The sequence below is a fragment of the Schistocerca serialis genome, chromosome 8 (genome assembly GCF_023864345.2).
Source record: "Schistocerca serialis cubense isolate TAMUIC-IGC-003099 chromosome 8, iqSchSeri2.2, whole genome shotgun sequence".
In the NCBI taxonomy this organism is placed as follows: domain Eukaryota; kingdom Metazoa; phylum Arthropoda; class Insecta; order Orthoptera; family Acrididae; genus Schistocerca; species Schistocerca serialis.
In genome coordinates, this window is record NC_064645.1 from 134,450,012 (window position 1) to 134,472,428 (window position 22,417).

Genomic DNA, 22,417 nt, shown 5'->3' on the forward strand with positions numbered 1-22,417 from the left:
AAATGTAGGGTTTCGCAGGGATCGAATGAAGGGTAGAGCTACGGGTCGTAACACATCTGAAATGTAACGTCCACTGTTCAAAGTGCCGTCAATGCGAACAAGAGGTGACCGAGACGTGTAACCAATGGCACCCCATACCATCACGTCAGTATGGCGATGACGAATTCACGCTTCCAATGTGCGTTCACCGCGATGTCGCCAAACACGGATGCGACCATCATGATGCTGTAAACAGAACCTGGATTCATCCGAAAAAATGACGTTTTGCCATTCGTGCACCCAGGTTCGTCGTTGAGTATACCATCGCAGGCGCTCCTGTCTGTGATGCAGCGTCAAGGGTAACTGCAGCCATGGTCTCCGAACTGATAGTCCATGCTGCTGCAAACGTCGTCAAACTGTTCGTGCAGATGGTTGTTGTCTTGCAAACGTCCCCATCTGTTGACTCAGGGATCGACACGTGGCTGCACGATCCGTTACAGCCATGCGGATAAGATGCCTGTCACCTCGACTGCTAGTGATACGAGGCCGTTGCGATCCAGCACGGCGTTCCGTATTACCCTCCTGAACCCACCGATTCCATATTCTGCTAACAGTCACTGCATCTCGACCAACGCAAGTAGCAATGTCGTGATACGATAAACCGCAATCATGATAGGCTACAATCCGACCTTTATCAAAGTCGTAAATGTGATGTTACCCATTTCTCCTCCTTACACGAGGCATCACAACAACGTTTCACCAGGCAACGCCGGTCAACTGCTGTTTGTGTATGAGAAATCGGTTGGAAACTTTCCTCATGTTAGCACATTGTAGGTGTCGACACCGGCGTCAACCTTGTGTGAATGCTCTGAAAAGCTAATCATTTGCATATCACAGCATCTTGTTCTTGTCGATTAAATTTCGCGTCTGTTGCACATCATCTTCGTGGTGTAGCAATTTTAATGGCCAGTAGTGTACATTGATGGAACCTGCAAACTACATTGGGGATGTTGTAGGGGTGTGGAAAAGCAGTATTGGAGTGATAGCGATGCGGGTGTGTGGTGCGGCACGTACCGTCGAGCACGTGCACGGTGATGGTGTCGGCGCGCGCGTTGCTGGGCCGGCAGGAGTAGTTGCCGGCGTCGGCCGCGTTGGCGCGCTGCACCAGCAAGCGCGTCGTCGTGACGGGGCCCTTGTCCGTGGCCACGCTGACGCCGCCACGCGGGGAGTCGTAGCTGATCACCTGCAACGAGGTCAGGAGACACGGTTCACACTCACACAGTCTCGACTGGTCATCTGAACTTAGGCAGCTGGCACGGTTCAAACTCTCGCACACTTACGCATCACCTGTAAAGCGGAGAGCAGACAATGTTCACCCTCACACAGCCGCAGACGCTGAGTGCAACTAATACAGCATACACGATTCACACTCACACAGTCGCTGACAATCACCTGTAACTCGGATGGCAAACATGGTTCAAAATCACACAATCGTTAGTGATCACCTGCTACACGGTCAAGAGCCCGACTCCATTCCTGAATGGTCAGCGAGTCAGAATGCCCTGCTAGGGGCCGAGGTCCGATTTCCATTTGGATCGGAGATCTTGTCCTCTCGGGTACCGTGTGTTGTGCTGTCTTCATCCTATCATCCACATGGACATGCAATTCGCAAGAGTAGCATCAGCTAGGAAGACTTGCACAAAGCGACCAGTCCGCCCGACAGGAGGTCCACGCCACACGACATTTCATTTCGTGGCCAGCAGACATGCTTCATACTCATACATCAGTAGCTGACCATCTGAACGTGGGCAGCAAACATGGGACACACTCTCGGACTCATAGTTTATAACCTGCTACATAGGCAGCTGTCAGAGACAGCAAAGGACTTGGAAGAGCAGTTGAACGGAATGGACAGTGTCTTGAAAGGAGGGTATAAGATGAACATCAACAAAAGCAAAACGAGGATAATGGAATGCAGTCGAATTATGTCGGGTGATGCTGAGGCAATTGGATTAGGAAATGAGACACTTGAGTTTTGCTATTTGGGGAGCAAAATTACTGATGATGGTCGAAGTAGAGAGGATATAAAATGTAGACTATCAATGACAAGGAAAGCGTTTCTGAAGAAGAGAAATTTGTTAACATCGAGTATAGATTTAAGTGTCAGGAAGTCGTTTCTGAAAGTATTTGTATGGAGTGTAGCCATGTATGGAAGTGAAACATGGACAATAAATAGTTTGAACAAGAAGAGAATAGAAGCTTTCGAAATGTGGTGCTACAGAAGAATGTTGAAGATTAGGTGGGTACATCACGTAACTAATGAGGAGGTATTGAATAGGATTGGGGAGAAGTTTGTGGCACAACTTGACTACAAGAAGGGATCGGTTGGTAGGACATGTCCTGAGGCATCAATGGATCACCAATTTAGTATTGGAGGGCAGCGTGGAGGGTAAAAATCGTAGAGGGAGACCAAGAGATGAATACACTAAGCAGATTCAGAAGGATGTAGGTTGCAGTAGGTAGTGGGAGATGAAGAAGCTTGCACAGGATAGATTAGCATGGAGAGCTGCATCAAACCATTCTCAGGACTGAAGACCACAACAACAACAACATAGGCACCAGGTATGATACAGATACAGATTCGTAGCTTATTACCTGGCAGCATGGACAGGAGTCACAGTTTACATCATACAGTGGTAAGTATTGAACTTCGCGTCACAGGCAACAGAAACTGTTCATATTCGCACAGTTGTACCTGATCAACTGCAACATGGGCAGAAAACTTGAAACACACTCACACAGTCGTAGTTTATCACGTGCAAGATGGAAAGTAGTCACAGTTCACACGCCAACAGTGGAAATTGAATAACTATATCACCAGCAACAGACAGAGTTCACAGTCTCGTAGTCATACCTGATCACTTGCAACTTGCACAGCAGACGCTGTTATAACTGTTCATCTGCAACACGGACAGGAAGCACTGTTCAAACTCATGCAGTCATGGTCGGTCAGTTGCTACAGGGGCAGCAGACGTAATTCACACAGTCATATATGATCACCTGCAGGATGGGCAGCAGACACACATTACTTTCACACAGTCGCAAGTGACCATGTGAAACGTGTACAGCAAACACAGTTCACACTCACACAGTCTTAACTGATCAATTGCAGGATGGGCAGCAGACGCAGTTCACACACACACTCACACACACACACAATGGTAAACGATCAACTGCATCACAAAGCAGGAGACGCAGTTCACACACTGACACAGTCGTACCCGATCACTTACAACTTGCACAGAAGACACTGTTCTCGGTCTTCACCTGCAACACAGACAGTAGGCACAGTTCATACTCATGCATTCATATCTCATCACCTGCAGGATGGGCACGAGACACAGGTCACACTGACAGAATCTTAAATGATCCTGAGCTACATGGACAACAGACACGTTCACACTCGCACATTCGTAGCTGATTACCTGCAACGTACACAGTCTCGATTTTTAGACACCCTACCCCACTCAGGGCTTTTTCTTTCCTCTGCATTGTACATTATACCATTGCATTTTGCAATGTGGCACAACAATTATAGCTTCCCGTTTTCCTACTTTCCACCTCAACACTTCTCAATTCAGCTCGTTGGCTATATCTATGCCCAACGATCCTATAAATCCTGGTCGGTTACTTCCCTTACTATTTTTTTCCAGGATGTACCATTCAACTGATAGCTAATATAAAAGAGTAGTCATGAACTATAGGTCTCACAGTTTCCTATTATGCGAATTTTACTCCATATCTAGATAGAAGACACAATTAAATATTCAAACGCTTTCAGCAGAATTTTCGCGCTAGAGTCTTAGGGTGGAGGCTGTTGAGGATCGAATGTAATGGTAGTTTTTCCTGGAGCCAGTGCTGCCAGTGTGCAGCTGCTGCAAGACACGTCACCGATGGCACCTCCACCACGGCTGTATTGGGCCGAAGTTTCTTTTGTTTGTGGTAAGCTCATATGGGACAAACTGCTGAGGTCATCGGTCCCCAAGGTCACACAATACTTAACCTAACTTGAACTAAGTTACGTGAAGGACAACGACACACACCTATGCCAGAGTGAGGACAGAGACCACAGACGGAGGGAGCCGCGCGAACTGTGGCAAGGCGCCCGAGACCGCTCGGCTACCCCGCGTGGCTGGGGCGAGTTGCGCGAGGCAGCTGGCATACTCATCTAGAATCTCCTGGAAACGAGCGCCGAAGGTGTGGCTGGGGCTGGCGGCTTGCCGGTGACAGTCAGTGTAAGATACGGCTGGTTGTGGAGGAGACCAAAGCAGGAGGCTCGTCCTGTATCTATAGATGGACAGTCAGTAACATAGAGTTGTTGGGAAGCTGTTCTGTGGTAAACCAAGACCCCCGCTGAGGCGATGTATGCGTCGACATTGGATGGGCATGGTCAGCCAGAAAGGACGTTGCTGGAATGTCGGTAACAGACTATTGGAGCCAGTGCTGTTTTATCTGGCCGCACACATGGCATTGCAGAAAGGAGAAACGACTTCAACGGAATGTAAGAGCAAAGAGAGAGTGATTCTGAGCGAACGTTGATATCCTTATTTACTTCTGTTCAAGTTGTGTTACAGCATTATATGCAAAGTGCATTAAGTGAAGTCAGTTGTAGCGCTCTTCGTTCGGTAATTGTGTTTATTGAATTATGGCTTTTGTGGCTACTGCACGTGGGAGTATTTATTTGTACGGTTGTAAATTCAAAGTGATTACAAACCATGCGTCTTTAAAATGGTTATTACAGTTGAAAGATCCATCAAGTCAGTTAACGAGATGGGCATTAAAATTGATATCGACTGTGAAGTAATTCATAAGCCAAGGGTCAAACATATGAATGGAGATACCCTTAGAAGGAAGATAGCACTTTTACAAATAGTAGGTGGATGGTAAGCTGTTTGGATAAAGGCACATTCAGCTAACAGTGAGCTTCAATTGTTTTGAACGAAACCTCATTTTCGAATGCATGAAGATGCAGATCTCTCAAGTCTGAACCTCACATTGTAGCTCCTTCAGTTCTGAGAACTGAAATATTCGACCAACCACACAACAACATCTTACCAGGCCATTGAGGGAAAAGAAACACTAGACCTGTAGCTGAAAGATTTTGGTGGAAAACCCGCTGCATTGATGTAGAACAATATATAAGAAATGGCCGCAACTGCTCGCCGGCAGTCCGCCATGGTGCCAGGGTAGCTGACATCACTGGCCATACACGAGACGATTTCTGCGATGGTCCAGGAATACGGGCTAGTTCAGTGGATGTTTCTGATAATGGACCTGGAAGGTCGATATGAGGTCTGCCGTTGCCCACTAACGTGAAGTCCCTGTCCGTCGGTTCTAGCTCTTCAGTCTGGCCGCTGGCTGGGTACATTCTTGTTTGGGTGAAACCGGCGGGTTTTCGTGATATGCCCATGGTCCCAAAGCTGCCATACATGTTGGACAAGCAAGAGGCCTCGGGTCACGGATTTGAGGAGTTTCCATGGTGTCTCATGGCAAGTGTGTTGTATAGTGAAACTATAAGTTGCTGTAACCTGAAACCTGCACATTAATCAGTGTCGAATTTCGAATATCACCTACGTTTCTCTTGTTGCCGTTATAGACTTTGCTTACTCTGGTAGAACAAAGTGGAGTTTACAAACTGTCAACTCGCTAACATCCTACTGAAGTCGCAAATGCCACAGAATCCAGAAACTATGGCTCATTAAATGAGAAAATGAGGAAAAATCAAGTCAAAAGCTTATGAAAAAGCACATCGTCGGTATAAATATCAACGTGCAGTTTCTTGATTTCCTTTATTGCAAAGCCATAATAACCCTCATTTCACCAGCTACCGATGGCTCTTAAATACTCCATCTAGACCTATATCCCTGTAGGTAAGAATGTTCTACCACAAGGCAAAATACTCTTCTCTTCGTATTCTGGCATTTGCAAAAATCTCGTTTCGATAACTCAAACCATTTCTAAAGTATGAGAAGTGTTATGAGTATTTCATTCCAGCTTTGTTGCTGGCGTGAGCAATCGCAAGTGTTCCTGACACATAATGCCAATTGTTTCGAGATTGCTCCCAAATCTAGAGAAAAATTCAGTATTTTACCAAATTTTGTCCTCAGAAATATATGGTATAGTATCCTCCATATGCGAATTCCAATTTTGAGTTGAAAACTTTTTGAATTTTACGTAGTGTGTTACTTTCATGCAAAATATGACAATAACTATGACCATTCATGAAGTGACATACACTTTATCGCGAAGTTGAAATACAAAGCTCTAACTGATGTAAAAATCGATTCTTTTATCGAATAGTTTCTTTAAAATCATTTGAGAAAGTTTGCAGGATAGCCGACATGAGCACGGCGTTCTGCCGGAGTAACGCGTCAGCCACTGACCCGCCGACAACTGACTGACTTGGCTGAATCAAGCCAATCTCAGACATCTGACCTTGTGTGTGCCTGCTTGAGAAGCCTGATCCGTTCCCAGAATTGCGGGTAACTGTATGAAAGTCGCGCCTTTACTAACACACGGGCGAGGACAGCAGGTATTCGTGAAACCGCCTGAAACATCCTTGACTCGGCGCGGAAATCCGCTAGCGTGTGGTCAGCTGGTTTTTCTGTGTTTGCAACCGCTGAGCTTACTCACCTGCATGAACTAGAATCCAACTCGCAGCTGAATGAGCAACGGATAGTGCAAACGAAAGACAACTTCCGAACACTGAGAATAAAAGATCGAACTCAAATAATGTTTTGCTGGCGTCGGTAACGATTCATAGGTTCCTAACAGCTATCTTTACTTCACGCAGAGGTATCTCCGCTCTGCCATCTGCAGCGTATTTGCATTAAGGATTCTGTTCAGAATGATCATATGATTAACAGGTTATGGATAGTATAAAAATTCTGCGTTTTTGTTGTGAACTGTTATGTTTCTAATTTTACGATTCTCATATCTTTTTCTCAGATACAACTTACCTTAGGGAAATTATGATGTCTTCCATTATGACACAAATTCATGATTGTTCATTACATTATATTACATTACATTTATCGTTATCCACGGACCTCTTGTAGAGGAGTCTCTGGGATGTGGAAAGAGTCAAAGTTTCTTTATATAATTTTTTACTCACATACATGGATATTGTACAATTCTAAAGCAGACAGTGTCATGAGCTATAATCCTTGGGAAGACATTGGGTAACAGGAAGTTCTTTAATTCACTCTGAAACCAATCTTTATCACTGTACTCTGGTAAGTTATTGAATATATGAGTACCCATATATCTGACTGCTTTTTGTACTAATGTTAAGCTTTTATAAACCTTATACAGATTTCTTTTGGTTCTGGTATTACAAACATGTTTTGCACAACTTTGTGTAAAAAGAGACATGTAGCAAATGACAAAGGAAATCAATGACTATATCTACTGAGAAGTAGTAATTAGAATACTAAGTTTCGTAAAGAGGTCTCTGCATGATGATCTAGGACTGACACGAGATATAATTCTAATGACTCTTTTTTGAACTTTGAAAATGTCTTCTTTGTGAGAGGAATTTCCCCAAAAGATGATTTCATAACTCATTAGTGAATGGAAGTAGGCAGAATAAACTAACATCTTCATTTTTAAATCACCTATTTCTGGTATCATGCGTACCGCAAATGTAGCTGAACTACAATTTTCCATTAAGTCTAGAATGTGAGTTTTCCAATTTAGGTTGTGGTCAATTTGTACCCCTAAAAATTTGACGCTGTCACCAGCTTTAATTTCATTGTTGGAATACATTATACTTATAGGGTCAGGTGTTCTTTGTGAGGCACTAAACTGTATGTACTGGGTCTTGTCAAAATTCAGTGACAATCTGTTTTCCGTGTACCACCCACTGATACAAATATTTCATTAGCTGATTGCTCAGTGAGATTATGGGTACTGTTGTATACCAATACCTGTATCATCTGCAAATAAGACAAAATTTGCATTTTGTGACACTGTATATGGAAGGTCATTAATACACAGGGTTTTACAAAAAGGTACTGCCAAACTTTCAGGAAACAGTCCTCACACAAATATAAAGAAAAGATGTAATGTGGTCATGTGTCCAGAAACGCTTAATTTCCATGTCAGAGCTCATTTTAGTTTCGTCAATATGTACTGTACTTCCTCGATTCACCGTCATGATTTCATATGGGATACTCTACCTGTGCTGCTAGAACATGTGCCTTTACAAGTATGACACAACATGTGGTTCATGCACGATGGAGCTCCTGCACATTTCAGTCGTAGTGTTCGTACGCTTCTCAACAACAGATTCGGTGACCGATGGATTGGTAGAGGTGGTCCAATTCCATGGCCTCCACTCTCTCCTGACCTCAACCCTCTTGACTTTCATTTATGGGGGCACTTGAAAGCTCTTGTCTACGCAACCCCGGTACCAAATGTAGAGACTCTTCGTGCTCGTATTGTGGACGGCTGTGATACAATACGCCATTCTCCATGGCTGCATCAGCGCATCAGGGATTCCATGCGACGGAGGGTGGATGCATGTATCCTCGCGTAACGGAGGACATTTTGAACATTTTCTGTAACAAAGTGTTTGAAGTCACGCTGGCACGTTCTGTTGCTGTGTGTTTCCATTCCATGATTAATCCGATTTGAAGAGAAGTAATAAAATGAGCTCTAACATGGAAAGTAAGCGTTTCCGGACACATGTCCACATAACATATTTTCTTTCTTTGTGTGTGAGGAATGTTTCCTGAAAGTTTGACCGTACCTTTTTGTTGTAACACCCTGTATAATAGAAACAACAAGGGTCCTAAAATAGAGCCCGGGTGCACTCCTTGTCTGATGGTTTCATATTTTGAATGACCATTGTTATGTGGTAAGCCTGACACAAACACACACTGTTTGCTACTAAAAGGATAGGGTGAGAACCATGAGCGTGTTACTCCTGTTATCCCATACAATTTAATTTTTGTATAAGGATATAATGCTTAACACAATCAAAAGCTTTAGCCAGATCACAGAATATTCCAAGTGGTAATATCTTTTGAGTTATTGATTCTAATATATCATCTATAAAAATGAATATAGATTGATCAGTTGACAATCCTTTCCGAAATCCAAACTGATTGTGAATGAGAATATTTTTCTGTACTAAGTGTTTATCAAGTCTATTGTGCATAACTCTTTAAAACACTTCTGAAAATATTGCCAATAATGAGATGGGACAGAAGTTTTCTAATGATGATTTGTCTCCTTTTTAGTATAATGGTTTGACAATAGCATATTTAAGCCTACCTGGGAAAGTACCACTGTGGAGGGATTTATTACATAAGTAACTCAGTATGTCACAAAGTTCTGAGGAGCAATATTTAGTTATGGTAATGCTGATTTCATCATAACCACTGGAACATTTGTTTTTAAGAGAGCTAATAATACAAGAAATCTCTTTTGGTGAGGTAGTATATTGTTGAATTTTGTCGAACTTCTGCAGAAATGCATTTTTTAAATATCTTAAGATGTCCTCTGAGGAACTATGCAAACCTAAGTTGCCTGCTACTTAAAGGAAATAGTTGTTGAAAGTGTCTGCAATTTTGGAGGTATCTCTAATCAACTAATTATTTACATTTAACGTAGTTTCCTCATTTGCTTGATTAGTTTTCCCTGTTTCTATTTTTACTATGTTTCATTTAGTTTTTATCTTGTTATTAGAGGCATTTATTTTTTCTTGAAAATAAATACATTTTGAGGTTCTGATTCTCTGTTTAGAATTTTAGAATATAATTTGTAATGTGTTTTAGCTGTGTATTCATCGTTTTTCCTTGACATTAAGTATTGTCTTCTTTTCGTTTTGGAAGATACTTTTATTCCATTTGTAATCCAAGGTTTTGAAACATTTAATTTATTTGCTTTGATTACTTTCTTTGGGCAGCAGTTTTCAATGTGACCTATGACCATATTAGACAAACAGTGATTTTTTATTTATACCAGGTGAACTGTATACATCTTTCCAGACTGTATTCCTCAAACAGTTTTTTATACCTACAGTTCCTGTTTCATTTATTATTCATATAGCTTTTCACTCACTGTTATTAGTTGAATCAGACCCCATTATATTAAATGTAAGCAACTGGGCATCATGATCTGAAAGGCAATTAAATACTGGATTTATACTATGATTTGCTAGTGTGGTAGTGTCTATGAAAATGTTATCAGTAGCAGTGGTGCTGGTACCCAAAACCCTGGTTGGAAACTGTACTAAGGGAATGAGATTGTAAGAAGTGGTAAGACACTCTAGTATGGATCTTGAGTGAGTATCATTCAGAAAATTTAAATTAAAACTTCCACTTAGTATGAGTTCACTATTTTTAGAAGTTAAGAAATTTAATACTGAATCAAGCTGTTTAGAGAATAGCCGGAAATTGCCAGTTGGAGCCCTGTATATTGTGACTATAATTATATTTCTTTTATGTGTTTCTACTTGTGTGGCACATGCACCAAAATGCTCATCACTACAGTATTTCAGAATGTCAATGTTTTTGTAATTGTGACCCTTTCTAATGTAAGTGGCAATTCCTCCTTTCTCCATCCCTTTTGTACAGTACTTTGAAGCTATGATGTGCCCTTCCATATTAAGTATTTCAATTTCACTACCTAAATGATGTTCAGATATACAAATAATATCAATAGCATGTGTTGACTATGGCTCATCTAAACAGATCTGAAATTTGTAAGTTTTGTTTTTTAAACCTCTGATATTTTGTTGTAGTAAATTTACTGTTACTTTTCTTTGTCTTCACAAGTATTTTGCTTAACATTTTCAGATACACCTGGTTCAAACATTCAATGTGTAGATAATGAGGTTAACCTAAAGAAGAACTACTTCCACGAGTTGCAGTGTCCCCCCCTTAGAGAATTTGCTATCAGCCTAACCAGTATATCCTTCCCTATTCTACAGAGATGCAGGCCATGAGAAGTAAAGCCCCACCTACCAATAGTTTCAACAGGAACCAAACCAAACCTTGACCCAGCCCCAGCCCAAAGCAGTTGATCAAACTCCACATTGACCCTTTCACAGAGCTGTTCAACTGGGGTCGATTGTACCACTTTAAAACAGGCACAAACCCAACACTAGTATGGTTCGTCGCTGATGCTATTTTTACCAGGTCACTCCCAATACTGTAACCCTGGTACCTATAAATACTTTTCTTGCTCCGCCCACAATTACAACATGATCCTCCTTGGAGAAATATTTACAGTAAGATCTCTATCACTTGACTAAGAGATGATCTAGGCTTGAAAATGTTTGTGACCTGGTAGCTGTCACCTAATTTTCCTGTAGAAGCTGGCCTACACCTCTTCCATGACTGCCACCTAACAGCAGAATTTTCTTCCTGCTTCTTACTTTTTCTGAAGCAACAGGCTTCCTAACTGAATTCTGCTGTGCATCAGCTACACATGCATCTACATGAAGCTCTTCATTACTTAACTGTGGCAGAAGGGCAAACTATTTTTTGTGTCATCAGTGAAACTGTCAGATACTGTCCTCTTCCTGTGGCCCCTGTTCCCTGCTACCACTTCCCACTTCTCCTCATCCTTCTCCCTCTCAACCTAATTAATTCCTCCCTAGCTTTGTATAATTCAGCCTGATGGGCTCTAATTTTCCCGTCCTGTTCTGCTATTTTCGTATCCCGTGAACACACTCTACAGTACCTAGCAAGAGTCTCATTTTGTTCCCCAATTTGCATGCCACTACATTCCCCCCAATGAGAGGATCTGTCACAACAGCTGCGTAGTACCCCAGAACTAACTTTCCCACAGCAGCTAAAACACTTGACACTCACGATTGCTAACAACATAGGCCTACTTTTTAAGCTTTCGCTAAATGAAGATAATTATACTTAATTATAGTTAATTTGTTTCCAGCCAGACTTTTACAGAAAAACGAATTAGCCAACATTAGCCTGAGTCAACAACAGCCTGTGCAAACAGTGATCTGTGAACATAAGGCCACGTTATGCGACTTATTATCGAGTTCCCGGTCGAGTAGGCGATTACACTGAAATGCGCGACATTCCGATCAACAACTTGGTTGTCTTCCTCAAATTCAGTTACTGGGGATCATAATGCGCTTACTTCACGGCCCACAACAAAACCGCATTTTTAACAGTTGAATACACCATCAATCAATCGGAGACCAAGATGTTCTGACATTTCACTGTGTAAGGCTTCTGGAATAATGTACCAGAATGCTGCCTGGCAATTAGATGAATTAATACTCACAAGCTATACACGATGTAATAGGTATAAGTGGAGGTATTTTTATATGTTGTATCTTCATACATACACACGTCAGTGTGCTGATTGTTTCTTCTCTGCTTCGAATAGCCCTCCCAAAAACCGTCGCAAACTTTACTACCTGATGTGTTACGCACAGTCGTAAATGCACCACTTAGTGGGCTACAACTCGGTCAGTACAGACTCTCCTCTTGTCTACACACATCTGCACTTCGTAACTGCCTTGCGGCCTAGGGAATATAAACCTTATTCGCATACCGGTGCCAAACACACTTGGAGGTGTTACCCATCCTAAAATCATACTTGTTATAATTATTAGCCTGCAATTGCATAAATACTGATGTAATGTTTTTCGATACTCCGTCCCCAGTAAACAATAAAAATATCTGAACTTTTACGCGTTCACTCTGTCCATAAATTTTACATTGCTCTTTTTCTATGATTCATTCGTAAGTGTACTGAAAAGCATTTTTTGTTTTGAAGTACGTCTGAACTGTACAGAACTATAGTCGAATATTTCTTCCTAAAATATTAATTAGTTCTTTATTGAGATGTAACCTTCCAGTTTATAGAAGAGGCATTTCTTGTCAAAAAGTGTTCTTAATTTCCAGATATTCAGCTCCTCCTATTTTGACCACCAACATTTGACACTGCCAGTACGCTGGTGTTGCCATACCGAAAGTTGCCTCTTATTTACCTAAAACGTATCCTGCTAGGATGAGCCAAGAGAAATTCTACTTTTCAGTCAATGTTAGAACACTCAGAACGCACTGCTTCTATATAGGCAAGACGGTTTGCTGACGCTACTACTTAGACAGGATCATCATAAAAAGTGATCAGTATATGTAATATGATTAAAAACGTGCAACTGAGACCGAACAATAAATAATAACTATCTTAAACCGCAATACAGTTGCTGAATCTCTCAGGACGGTAACGTCGGCTACAGTAAGTCATATTAGGTAGCGCTCTGTCTCTTTCCTTTCCACTCACTTGATTCATTCAGATCAGGGATATTTTAGGGCTATTCTTACCTCTTAACATTACAGTGGACTCAACATCACTGGATGTCCGGTCCTGCCATGCCGTATTCATTCCTCACTCGGTCTCCAGTTTTTCAAATAGTAGGCGGAGGTTAGCAGAGAAGTTTGATTCTCAAGTGTTCTTGCATGGTAGGCGTGAGAATTATATCCTTACGTGCGGAATATTCCCGAGTTATTGTGTTAGTGGGTCCATGACTTGCCACATAACGTTCTGTTCATCGGTCACTGTTAGCGATCTTGTTCTATGTTTCTTCATGATTATCAACTAGTTAACCATGTCTTCCGAAGTAAAGGCCATTTATGATAACACTAAAGCAATCTAGAAGTCTCCTCCAAGTCATATTCCGCCACCGGGGCTCAGAAGACTTTTCCGTTGCGTGACAATTCGATGATTGGTACCTGGGCCTCAACTTCATCGCCGATCCTAATTTTGAAAACGGCGGCGAAGGAACGTGGGACGGAAAACTCTGATACGTGGTTTCGAGTAGACAAGACGGGCTACTGAAGCAAGTACTTAAACCTGAAAATAATTCAAAGTGACTGAAACATGTAACCTGAGTAAAAATGCGAAATTGAGATGGAGCCGTAAACAAGAATTATCTTCAACATGGCTTAAACACCGACTTCCGGAGAAACAGCAGACGACTTCAAGTACTCACAGAAGCACACTAACGCAGCAATAAGGGGCCGCACGCTACTCTGTCTTCGACGCGATTCAGAGTTCCGCGCTCGCCTTACTCTGGCCGTCTCCTAGAGAATCAGACGTGTAAGGGTCGTTTCACGGTCTTTAGGAGTAGGGCAAAGCAAACTGCTCTAAATTGTAAAGTGACCAATCGTAATTCCTCCCGCCTGTCGTCGCCTACTTATCCTCGTCTGAATTTATCCCTTGCTCCCGTCTTCCGTCCCCATTTTTTCATGGTTATTACTTTCGTATCAAAAGCGAGAGGATGAAACTCGTTAAATTTTAAAATGTCCAGTCATCTTCAGGCTTATAACTCTCCGTCCCTTTGTATCTTTCACACTTAGCCGTCTCTGCGTCTCACAGAAAGGCGTTAACTCGCAGTTAGAGAGGAAGGTGGGACCACTATCGGTGGATTTGAAACACCCCAACGATGGGGCGTGCGGAGTACGCGTCTTCTGTCGATTCCCCGACCTGCATGTCTCTCTAATGTCCAAAACGCTCCCTCTACGGACTGGTGGGGAGGAGTTTTCATAAGAAATTGGAACCCGCCAGTGATCCTCTCCTTGGCGGTTCCGCGTTTTCCATCTCCCTCACTCTCAAAGTAACATTCTCTATGAGATGGAGAGAAGAGACTTGCGTTAAAATTTAGCTGCCTTCCTCACGCAAACAGCGTCTTTAGCACGCTCGACGTAAGGTTTCGGGGCGGGATATGTTTTTGTTACCGTTTGAAACACCAAACCAACGTTCCCGCCCCCTTTGACAATGTAACGTCTTAATTTCAACTGCATGTATAATCGCCCAACTGTAGCCGCACATGGAATGATAGATAAAGGAAATTAACTGAAATAAAAGAAAGTAGTCCTATCTTCCTTCCAGAAGGTTTTAGCGCTCCCTCCCCAATGTGAAATTTGCATTTCACACCCTGACGCAAGTATTTCGGTAATGGCAGAAGCAGCTGATACGCGGTTTTCACAGACTGGATTGGTAGGTAGGGGCATTCCTTTGCAGCTCATACGTGTTATGAGCTTCAAATGTTCATTTATTTACAAAAGGTACAATTATGTTAATGGGACCATGCCTATTGACAGTACCATAATGAAAGTAGACTAAGGTTCAATGTCAGTGGTGTTTGCTGTAAGAGTCTAGCGCAATTAGTTTATAAGATAACGGAATTTGGACGTCGAAAAAAGTGGCACCTGTGTGTTCCATGTGGTAGCACAAACGAATTTGAAATTCACTTGGGTGCGTATGTGCAGCCCTGCACACATGTTAATACGTCTCTGTAAGAGCCGCGTTGATAAATAGGACACTACCTATGCCAAAGGAGAAACAATCAAACGTGAATACAGAACCTCTGTGGGGGCTCACACGTAAAGAACCAATGTACCCTCAAAGTCTGTTCTCGAAATGATGACCACCAGTGTTAATAGAAGCTTGCAGTCTACCATGAAACGGTTGCCTCAAACGTTCTAGATTTTCAGCGGAAATTACAGTGCAAGTAGTAGTAAAACGCCGGTTCAAGTCATCTGTATCGTCTGAAGAGAATGAAGTGAATGAAGAATTTGATGTTTGCTGGAGTATCTCTCAGCATGAATTTTAGACGAACGAACAGCACACTTCCTATATTCGTCGTAAATCATCAGCACATCTTCTTTTTTCGCATTGGGAAGTATCATCTTTCAAGAACGTCCTCCAACGTCCACTGTCACACAATAATTGACAGAACCGTCACAATGCAACCTCAGCATACACATACCAAATGTACACAAACTTACTGTCTTTGCCCAGCATCTACGCAATGGGATGGAACAAACCGCTGTCGGTGTTTACAGTGTTCGCAATACCATAACTCGAAAACTATTTGTACTAGATCATAACGCACAGATTACACATTTCGTCAGTCTATATGAAAAGGACTAAGAGTCATCTTTCAATATACCAAATACGTGCCCTGCCGAATCAGTCGGGTGAGGAACACATAGGCCTCCGATAACTATTACATTCTCGACATCAACAGACAAAGAATTCGATTCGTTTGGGTCACTAAACAGGATAGTCATCGTTTTATCAGACAAGCACTCAGGGAAAACTGTTTCAAAAAAAGGTACCCGTAGTGGAAATGCAGAGCTTTAGGACAGCGTTTATCAAAATAAGTAAGAAGCAAAGGACTTAGGGAACTGCAGATATTTTCCTTATATTCATAAATCATATTTAAGGAAATCCTATTGTTGTTGTTGTTGTTGTTGTGGTCTTCAGTCCTGAGACTGGTTTGATGCAGCTCTCCATGCTACTCTATCCTGTGCAAGCTTCTTCATCTCCCAGTACCTACTGCAACCTACATCCTTCTGAATCTGCTTAGTGTATTGATCTCTTGGTCTCCCTCTACGATTTTTACCCTCCACGCTGCCCTCCAACGCTAAATTTGTGATCCCTTGATGCCTCAAAATTGCGTGAAGAGTTTGACAGAGCACTGAAAGACCTGAGTCGAAACAAGGCCCCGGGAGTAGACAACATTCCATTAGAACTACTGATGGCCTTGGGAGAGCCAGTCCTGACAAAACTCTACCATCTGGCGAGCAAGATGTATGAGACAGGCGAAATACCCACAGACTTCAAGAAGAATATAATAATTCCATTACCAAAGAAAGCAGGTGTTGACAGATGTGAAAATTACCGAACTATCAGTTTAATAAGTCACAGCTGCAAAATACTAACGCGAATTCTTTACAGACGAATGGAAAAACTGGTAGAAGCGGACCTCGCGGAAGATCAGTTTGGATTCCGTAGAAATGTTGGAACACATGAGGCAATACTAACTTTACGACTTATCTTAGAAGAAATATTAAGAAAAGGCAAACCTACATTTCTAGCATTTGTAGACTTAGAGAAAGCTTTTGACAACATTAACTGGAATACTCTCATTCAAACTCTGTAGGTGGCAGGGGTAAAATACAGGGAGCGAAAGGCTATTTACAATTTGTACAGAAACCAGATGGCAGTTATAAGAGTCGAGGGGCATGAAAGGGAAGCAGTGGTTGGGAAAGGAGTGAGACAGGGTTGTAGCCTCTCCCCGATGTTATTCAATCTGTATATTGAGCAAACAGTAAAGGAAACAAAAGAAAAATTCGGAGTAGGTATTAAAATTCGTGGAGAAGAAGTAAAAAGTTTGAGGTTCGCCGATGACATTGTAATTCTGTCAGAGACAGCAAAGGACTTGGAAGAGCAGTTGAACGGAATGGAGAGTGTCTTGAGAGGAGGATATAAGATGAACATCAACAAAAGCAAAACGAGAATAATGGAATGTAGTCAAATTAAATCGGGTGATGCTGAGGGTATTAGATTGGGAAATGAGACACTTAAAGTAGTAAAGGAGTTTTGCTATTTAGGGAGTAAAACAACTGATGATGGTCGAAGTAGAGAGGATATAAAATGTAGACTGGCAATGGCAAGGAAATCGTTTCTGAAGAAGAGAAATTTGTTAACATCGAGTATAGATTTAAGTATCAGGAAGTCGTTTCTGAAAGTATTTGTATGGAGTGTAGCCATGTATGGAAGTGAAACATGGACGATAACCAGTTTGGACAAGAAGAGAATAGAAGCTTTCGAAATGTGGTGCTACAGAAGAATGCTGAAGATAAGGTGGGTAGATCACGTAACTAATGAGGAGGTATTGAATAGGATTGTGGAGAAGAGAAGTTTGTGGCACAACTTGACTAGAAGAAGGGATCGGTTGGTAAGGAAATCCTATACAAATGTGTAATTATCTACTTTGGAAGTGTAATCTGCAATTTCAAAAAAAATAAATTATTTTCACTAGAAAACGAGTGGAGAAAACAATATTCTTTGAAATTTTGTACTGCAAAAAAAAAAAAAGGAAAAAAATCTTTATACAAGAGGAATTATGAGAGCTTGTGATGTACAGAACTGCGCTGACCTAAGCTGTTTGATCTTTAGAACGAAGCAAAACAATGTCCATCTTGAACACTTCACAATTTTGTACAAGAAATAGTAAGAGTCTTAGGCTCTAATAAAAATAGGTATCAGACTGCTACGTGTACATTTTCTACTTCCCTTGGCTGAAACATTTTGGGGAGCAACTAAAGCAGCAGATTGTCCGCTAACGAAGTTTTCAGTCTGTGTTAGCTACTCCAGGATGACACGAGCACCATAGACAAGTAGGATAAATATTTTACATTGTTTACAGGGGGACCTGAAGTAAGCTTTGTCTCGGAAGTCAACTTACAGAAAAACTGTGTCGATCATTAACAAGAATGGGAAACGTGAACAGGTAGTCTGCGCAGCCGGTACAAGAGGAAGAAATCTGACGTCAGTGAAAACTTCCTGCCAACTGCTAACTGAAATAGCTATCTGGACTGGCTAATTGTTGGAGAATTAAAACTCTCAGCGCTGCCATCCCAAAAAAAGGAATGTACTCCCTTCAACATTATCTATCATTCATCATTCTGGAAGTGGCGGGACTGGAAATGGAAAGATTGGCTACTTGTGCCGGCACTGATGACCATAATGTTGAGCGCCCCACAAACCAACATCACTATCATCATCATCATCATCGGAGACTATCAGCAGTCTGACCAGGATTTCTCGTTCCGTGTGTAGGCTCCCGTGAGTACAACACAAGTGGCTGCATTTGGAAACGTGACAAAACAGGAATGCATGGACTGCTGATGAATGGAGACCTATTGTGTTCACCGAAGAATCGCGGTTTTGCACTACCCCCAATGACCATTGTCGATGGGTATGGCGGCGACCTTGGGAGAGGTCGCAGTCTTCCAAGGACTTGGAGAGGCACAAATGGTTCAAATCGCACTGAGCACTATGGGACTCAACTGCTGTGGTCATCAGTCCCCTAGAACTAAGAACTACTTAAACCTAACCAACCAAAGGACATCACACACATCCATGCCCAAGGCAGGATTCGAACATGCGACGGTATCGGTCGCGCAGTTCCAGACTGTAGCGCCTAGAAGCGCTCGGCCACTCCGGCCGGCGGAGAGGCACAGTGTTTTTGTACATGGCGTCATGGAAGGGGAGGGGGGAGGACATTAAGTATCAACTATGACCCAGTCACAGCTGAGAGTGACAGAGGGAACTCTGGAGGCTCAACAGTACATCACGAACACCAAGCGTCTTCGTCCGACGGTATCGTGGTGCCATTTTTCTACAGGATATTGCTCCTCCTCACATGGCATGAGTATCTGGGAAATGTCTGTTACGGGTTGAAATACTGGACAACTAGCTCCGCAGAGCTGCGCGCAACTGAACACGTGTAGGAACAGCTCGAAGGTGAACTCATCTCCAGTGCCAGTATTCCAGATATTAGGTATCAGTCACAAGAGTTGAGCGTCATCTTGCCTCAGGAGAGCATGCAGAGGCTTTCTGAAATCCTATACAAACGAATCAGTGCAATGCATGCAACCTGGCCAGGCCAAATGGGGTGGGGGGGGGGGGGGTGTTGGTTGTCAAGTCATTCTGATAAGGGGTTTCATATTGCGAAACGCTTTGTACATTTGACTCGATCTTGTAATGACTTAGGTAAGATCTCGTGTCCTCTCAACATGTGAAGTTTCCTTTTGTTCCTTCTTGTGGATTAGAGAGCGGGTAGGAGGGCAAGATTGTTGTTCTGGTCTCATCCTGCCTTCTCTTATTGCGAAAAAATTATAGAATTTGTAATTAGCACACGTTATATATGAAGTATTTCAGTAACGAGTTATCCGAAACACGAGAAACTTTTCGAGAAATTCAAATGGCAAGTACGACCTAGAAATTTTTGGGACGATTCCATCAAATTTCTTTATCGCATCGTATGACAGCCCAGTTGACAAATTTACGGAATAACTGAATGGCAGATACTAACACAAGGCGAAAACTTAAGAATCAGCCATGTAGGCTACGCCTGTTAGAAATGAAAGATCGTGGTAGAACAAACAGCCAAAGGATATGGCTGAGGACTTTATACTTTAAGTGGCTAGGCTGAAGAACAGAAACATACAGAAAATAAAAAAAACAATGTCAAAAATGAGGTGAAAATGGGGAGGAGAACATCTTTGAAAGATATTTTATAGACGTAAATAATTGTATAGGAAACACTGCTGCAAAAAAGATCATTAGAGGACATAGGGCACATATCAAGAACACTAAGGTAATAAATTCAGCAAGTTTCATGAGTGGAAAAAAATTACTACCATAATCTTCGAAGTGAGTGGCCAGCATTATTCCTGGAAGAAAACACAGGCAATGAAACCGAAGGAGGAAGAGCAGAAACGATAACACTGGCACTAGTAAGGCAATGTGTTGTCATTGTATCACCTATTCCACTAACTAATAGCAATAAAAAGATAAAAGTATTTCCTGATTTCTTAATGACAGTCGTTGGAAACATTTTTACTAAATTTTGAAATGCCTACAGTCCGCCTCTCGAGTAGAACGAAGAAATTACATCCTCCGTGCCTAACGAAGGAATCCAGATATATTGTACGAACAGTGTAAGTATAATGTGCTCAGTGGCACGGTTCTGTGCTGATGTGCTAAAAAGAAAACTGGTTCGAAAAACATTTTAAGGAGTTAGAAGACCACATTGAATCTATGAAAATCTGTGATGTGCACATGGTGGTTGTATCTTCATGAAACTGACAGGAAAACGCAGTGAAAGGGGGCAAACAATACATTTTTCATTCGTGGACCTAGATGATACACATGACGCAGATTCATGAATTCAGTTGTGGCTGAGCGTGATGAATAATGGTGTGTTAATCCCCTCCATTAATGCAGTGATTCTAGTTATATCTGTACAGTGAATGCCGGTAAGGAGATATCAGATGAATTACAAATTACCAAACGGCTTGGACAGGACTGTGCATGCCCTCCTCTGTTGTTTCAAAACTACCTGGTACATATATTAAAGTCATGGAGAAGTAAATTCATCCTAGTGGTAATGTCAGTTGAAGATGATAAACTATGTCTCCAGTTCGCCAATGACCAAGAGATAACTGCCAACTGTGGTGACGACTATGGACTAAGTAAGCTGAAGAATGTGACGAGTTGTATGTTAAGTTCATCCAAGGCAAAAGCGGTTGTACAAGGACAGACTTATATGCTGGGAATTTGGAATTTTAGTATTTTATGTTCTTCTTGGTGCAACTGTACCTGGAATGGGAAGCGTGTAGAAGACATCACTAATAAGGAAGGAGCAGGGGACCCAGTTATTCGACAATGTCAACTTTTCGAATAATTTTTTTTTTTTTTGAGTCATCGGTCTTCTGAGTGGCTTCATGCCACCAGCCACGAAATCCTCTACTAATTTATTTATTTTATTTTACACTTCTAGTTTCGTAGGACCAAATCTGGAAGGCCGTGGAACGTGCTAGTACATGAAATAAAATGTTTCCGAATCCGAAAAAACGACAGTCGTAAGTTTATGTAAACGCATTCACCAATGTAACACCGGAATCTGCTCAAGGATTTCAAGGAACTCCTCGACAGAATAAGAGTAAACCATGGGGAAACTCTTCAGTTTGGATCTGAAATCGCGTGGATTATTGGCAAGATTTTTGAATTATTGTGGTAGCTTATTGAAAATGAATGCAGCACTATACTCCACGTCTTTCTGCACAAGCGTCAAGAAAGTGCGATCCAAATGCAGGTTGGTTTTCTGCCTAGTATGAACTCAGTGAAAGCTGCTAGGTCTTCGGTATAAGCTGGTATTGTCAACAAGAAACGTAGTAGTAGAGTAGTGGTAGTAGTAGTAGTAGAAGGAGGAGGAGGAGGAGGAGGAGCTTTATTCATCCATAGATGTCTTCTACATGGATATAGGACATAATATTTTGAAGAATCAGCCTCAATTGCACAAATGTTCTGGTCTTTACCAGGTTTCTGCTAAATTAATCTAGCCTTCTTCAGAAGCATAAAATTACTATAACATGCCAGAGCAAGGCACAGTCAACATTAAAATTAGAACCTATAGTACCGTGGCACCATGTCGAATGAAAACTACTTAACTGAAGTCCAGCCCCGGCATCTCTTTATCACGCGGTCAGTTGGCCGCGGCAAGTAAGTTGGCACTGACCGTTGGACGCGGAATTGTACTCAGCACAAAGCAGTTCGTGCGCGTGCGCATACGGAGAGGTAATTTTAAGCAACCTAAGCATTATGTAGATGAAGTCTCTATGTGTATTAACTATGCGCAAATTGTATTAAATGGTAGGAAATTTACCTGGTTGGGTATATAAAGTTTAAGGATTAGCTTTACGACTTTATGCACATATGGGCATCGTGTAAAGTATCCCCACCGAACATGACTAACAGCGACCACCTTACTTGTCTCACTTATTTAAAACCTTTATCATTATCTAAAATT

General features: G+C 41.9%; 1 protein-coding gene across 1 annotated transcript in view; it reads right to left on the reverse strand.

The window, feature by feature from the left end:
* Positions 1-1,120: 1,120 nt before the first annotated feature.
* Positions 1,121-22,417, reverse strand: part of LOC126416871 (opioid-binding protein/cell adhesion molecule-like) — a gene marked incomplete at its 3' end in the record, with an annotated part of 952,882 nt that continues 931,585 nt past the window's right edge. The window contains exon 5 of the mRNA XM_050084755.1: positions 1,121-1,222. Coding sequence (XP_049940712.1) covers positions 1,121-1,222 — 102 coding nt within the window. The remainder of the gene's footprint in view (positions 1,223-22,417) is intronic.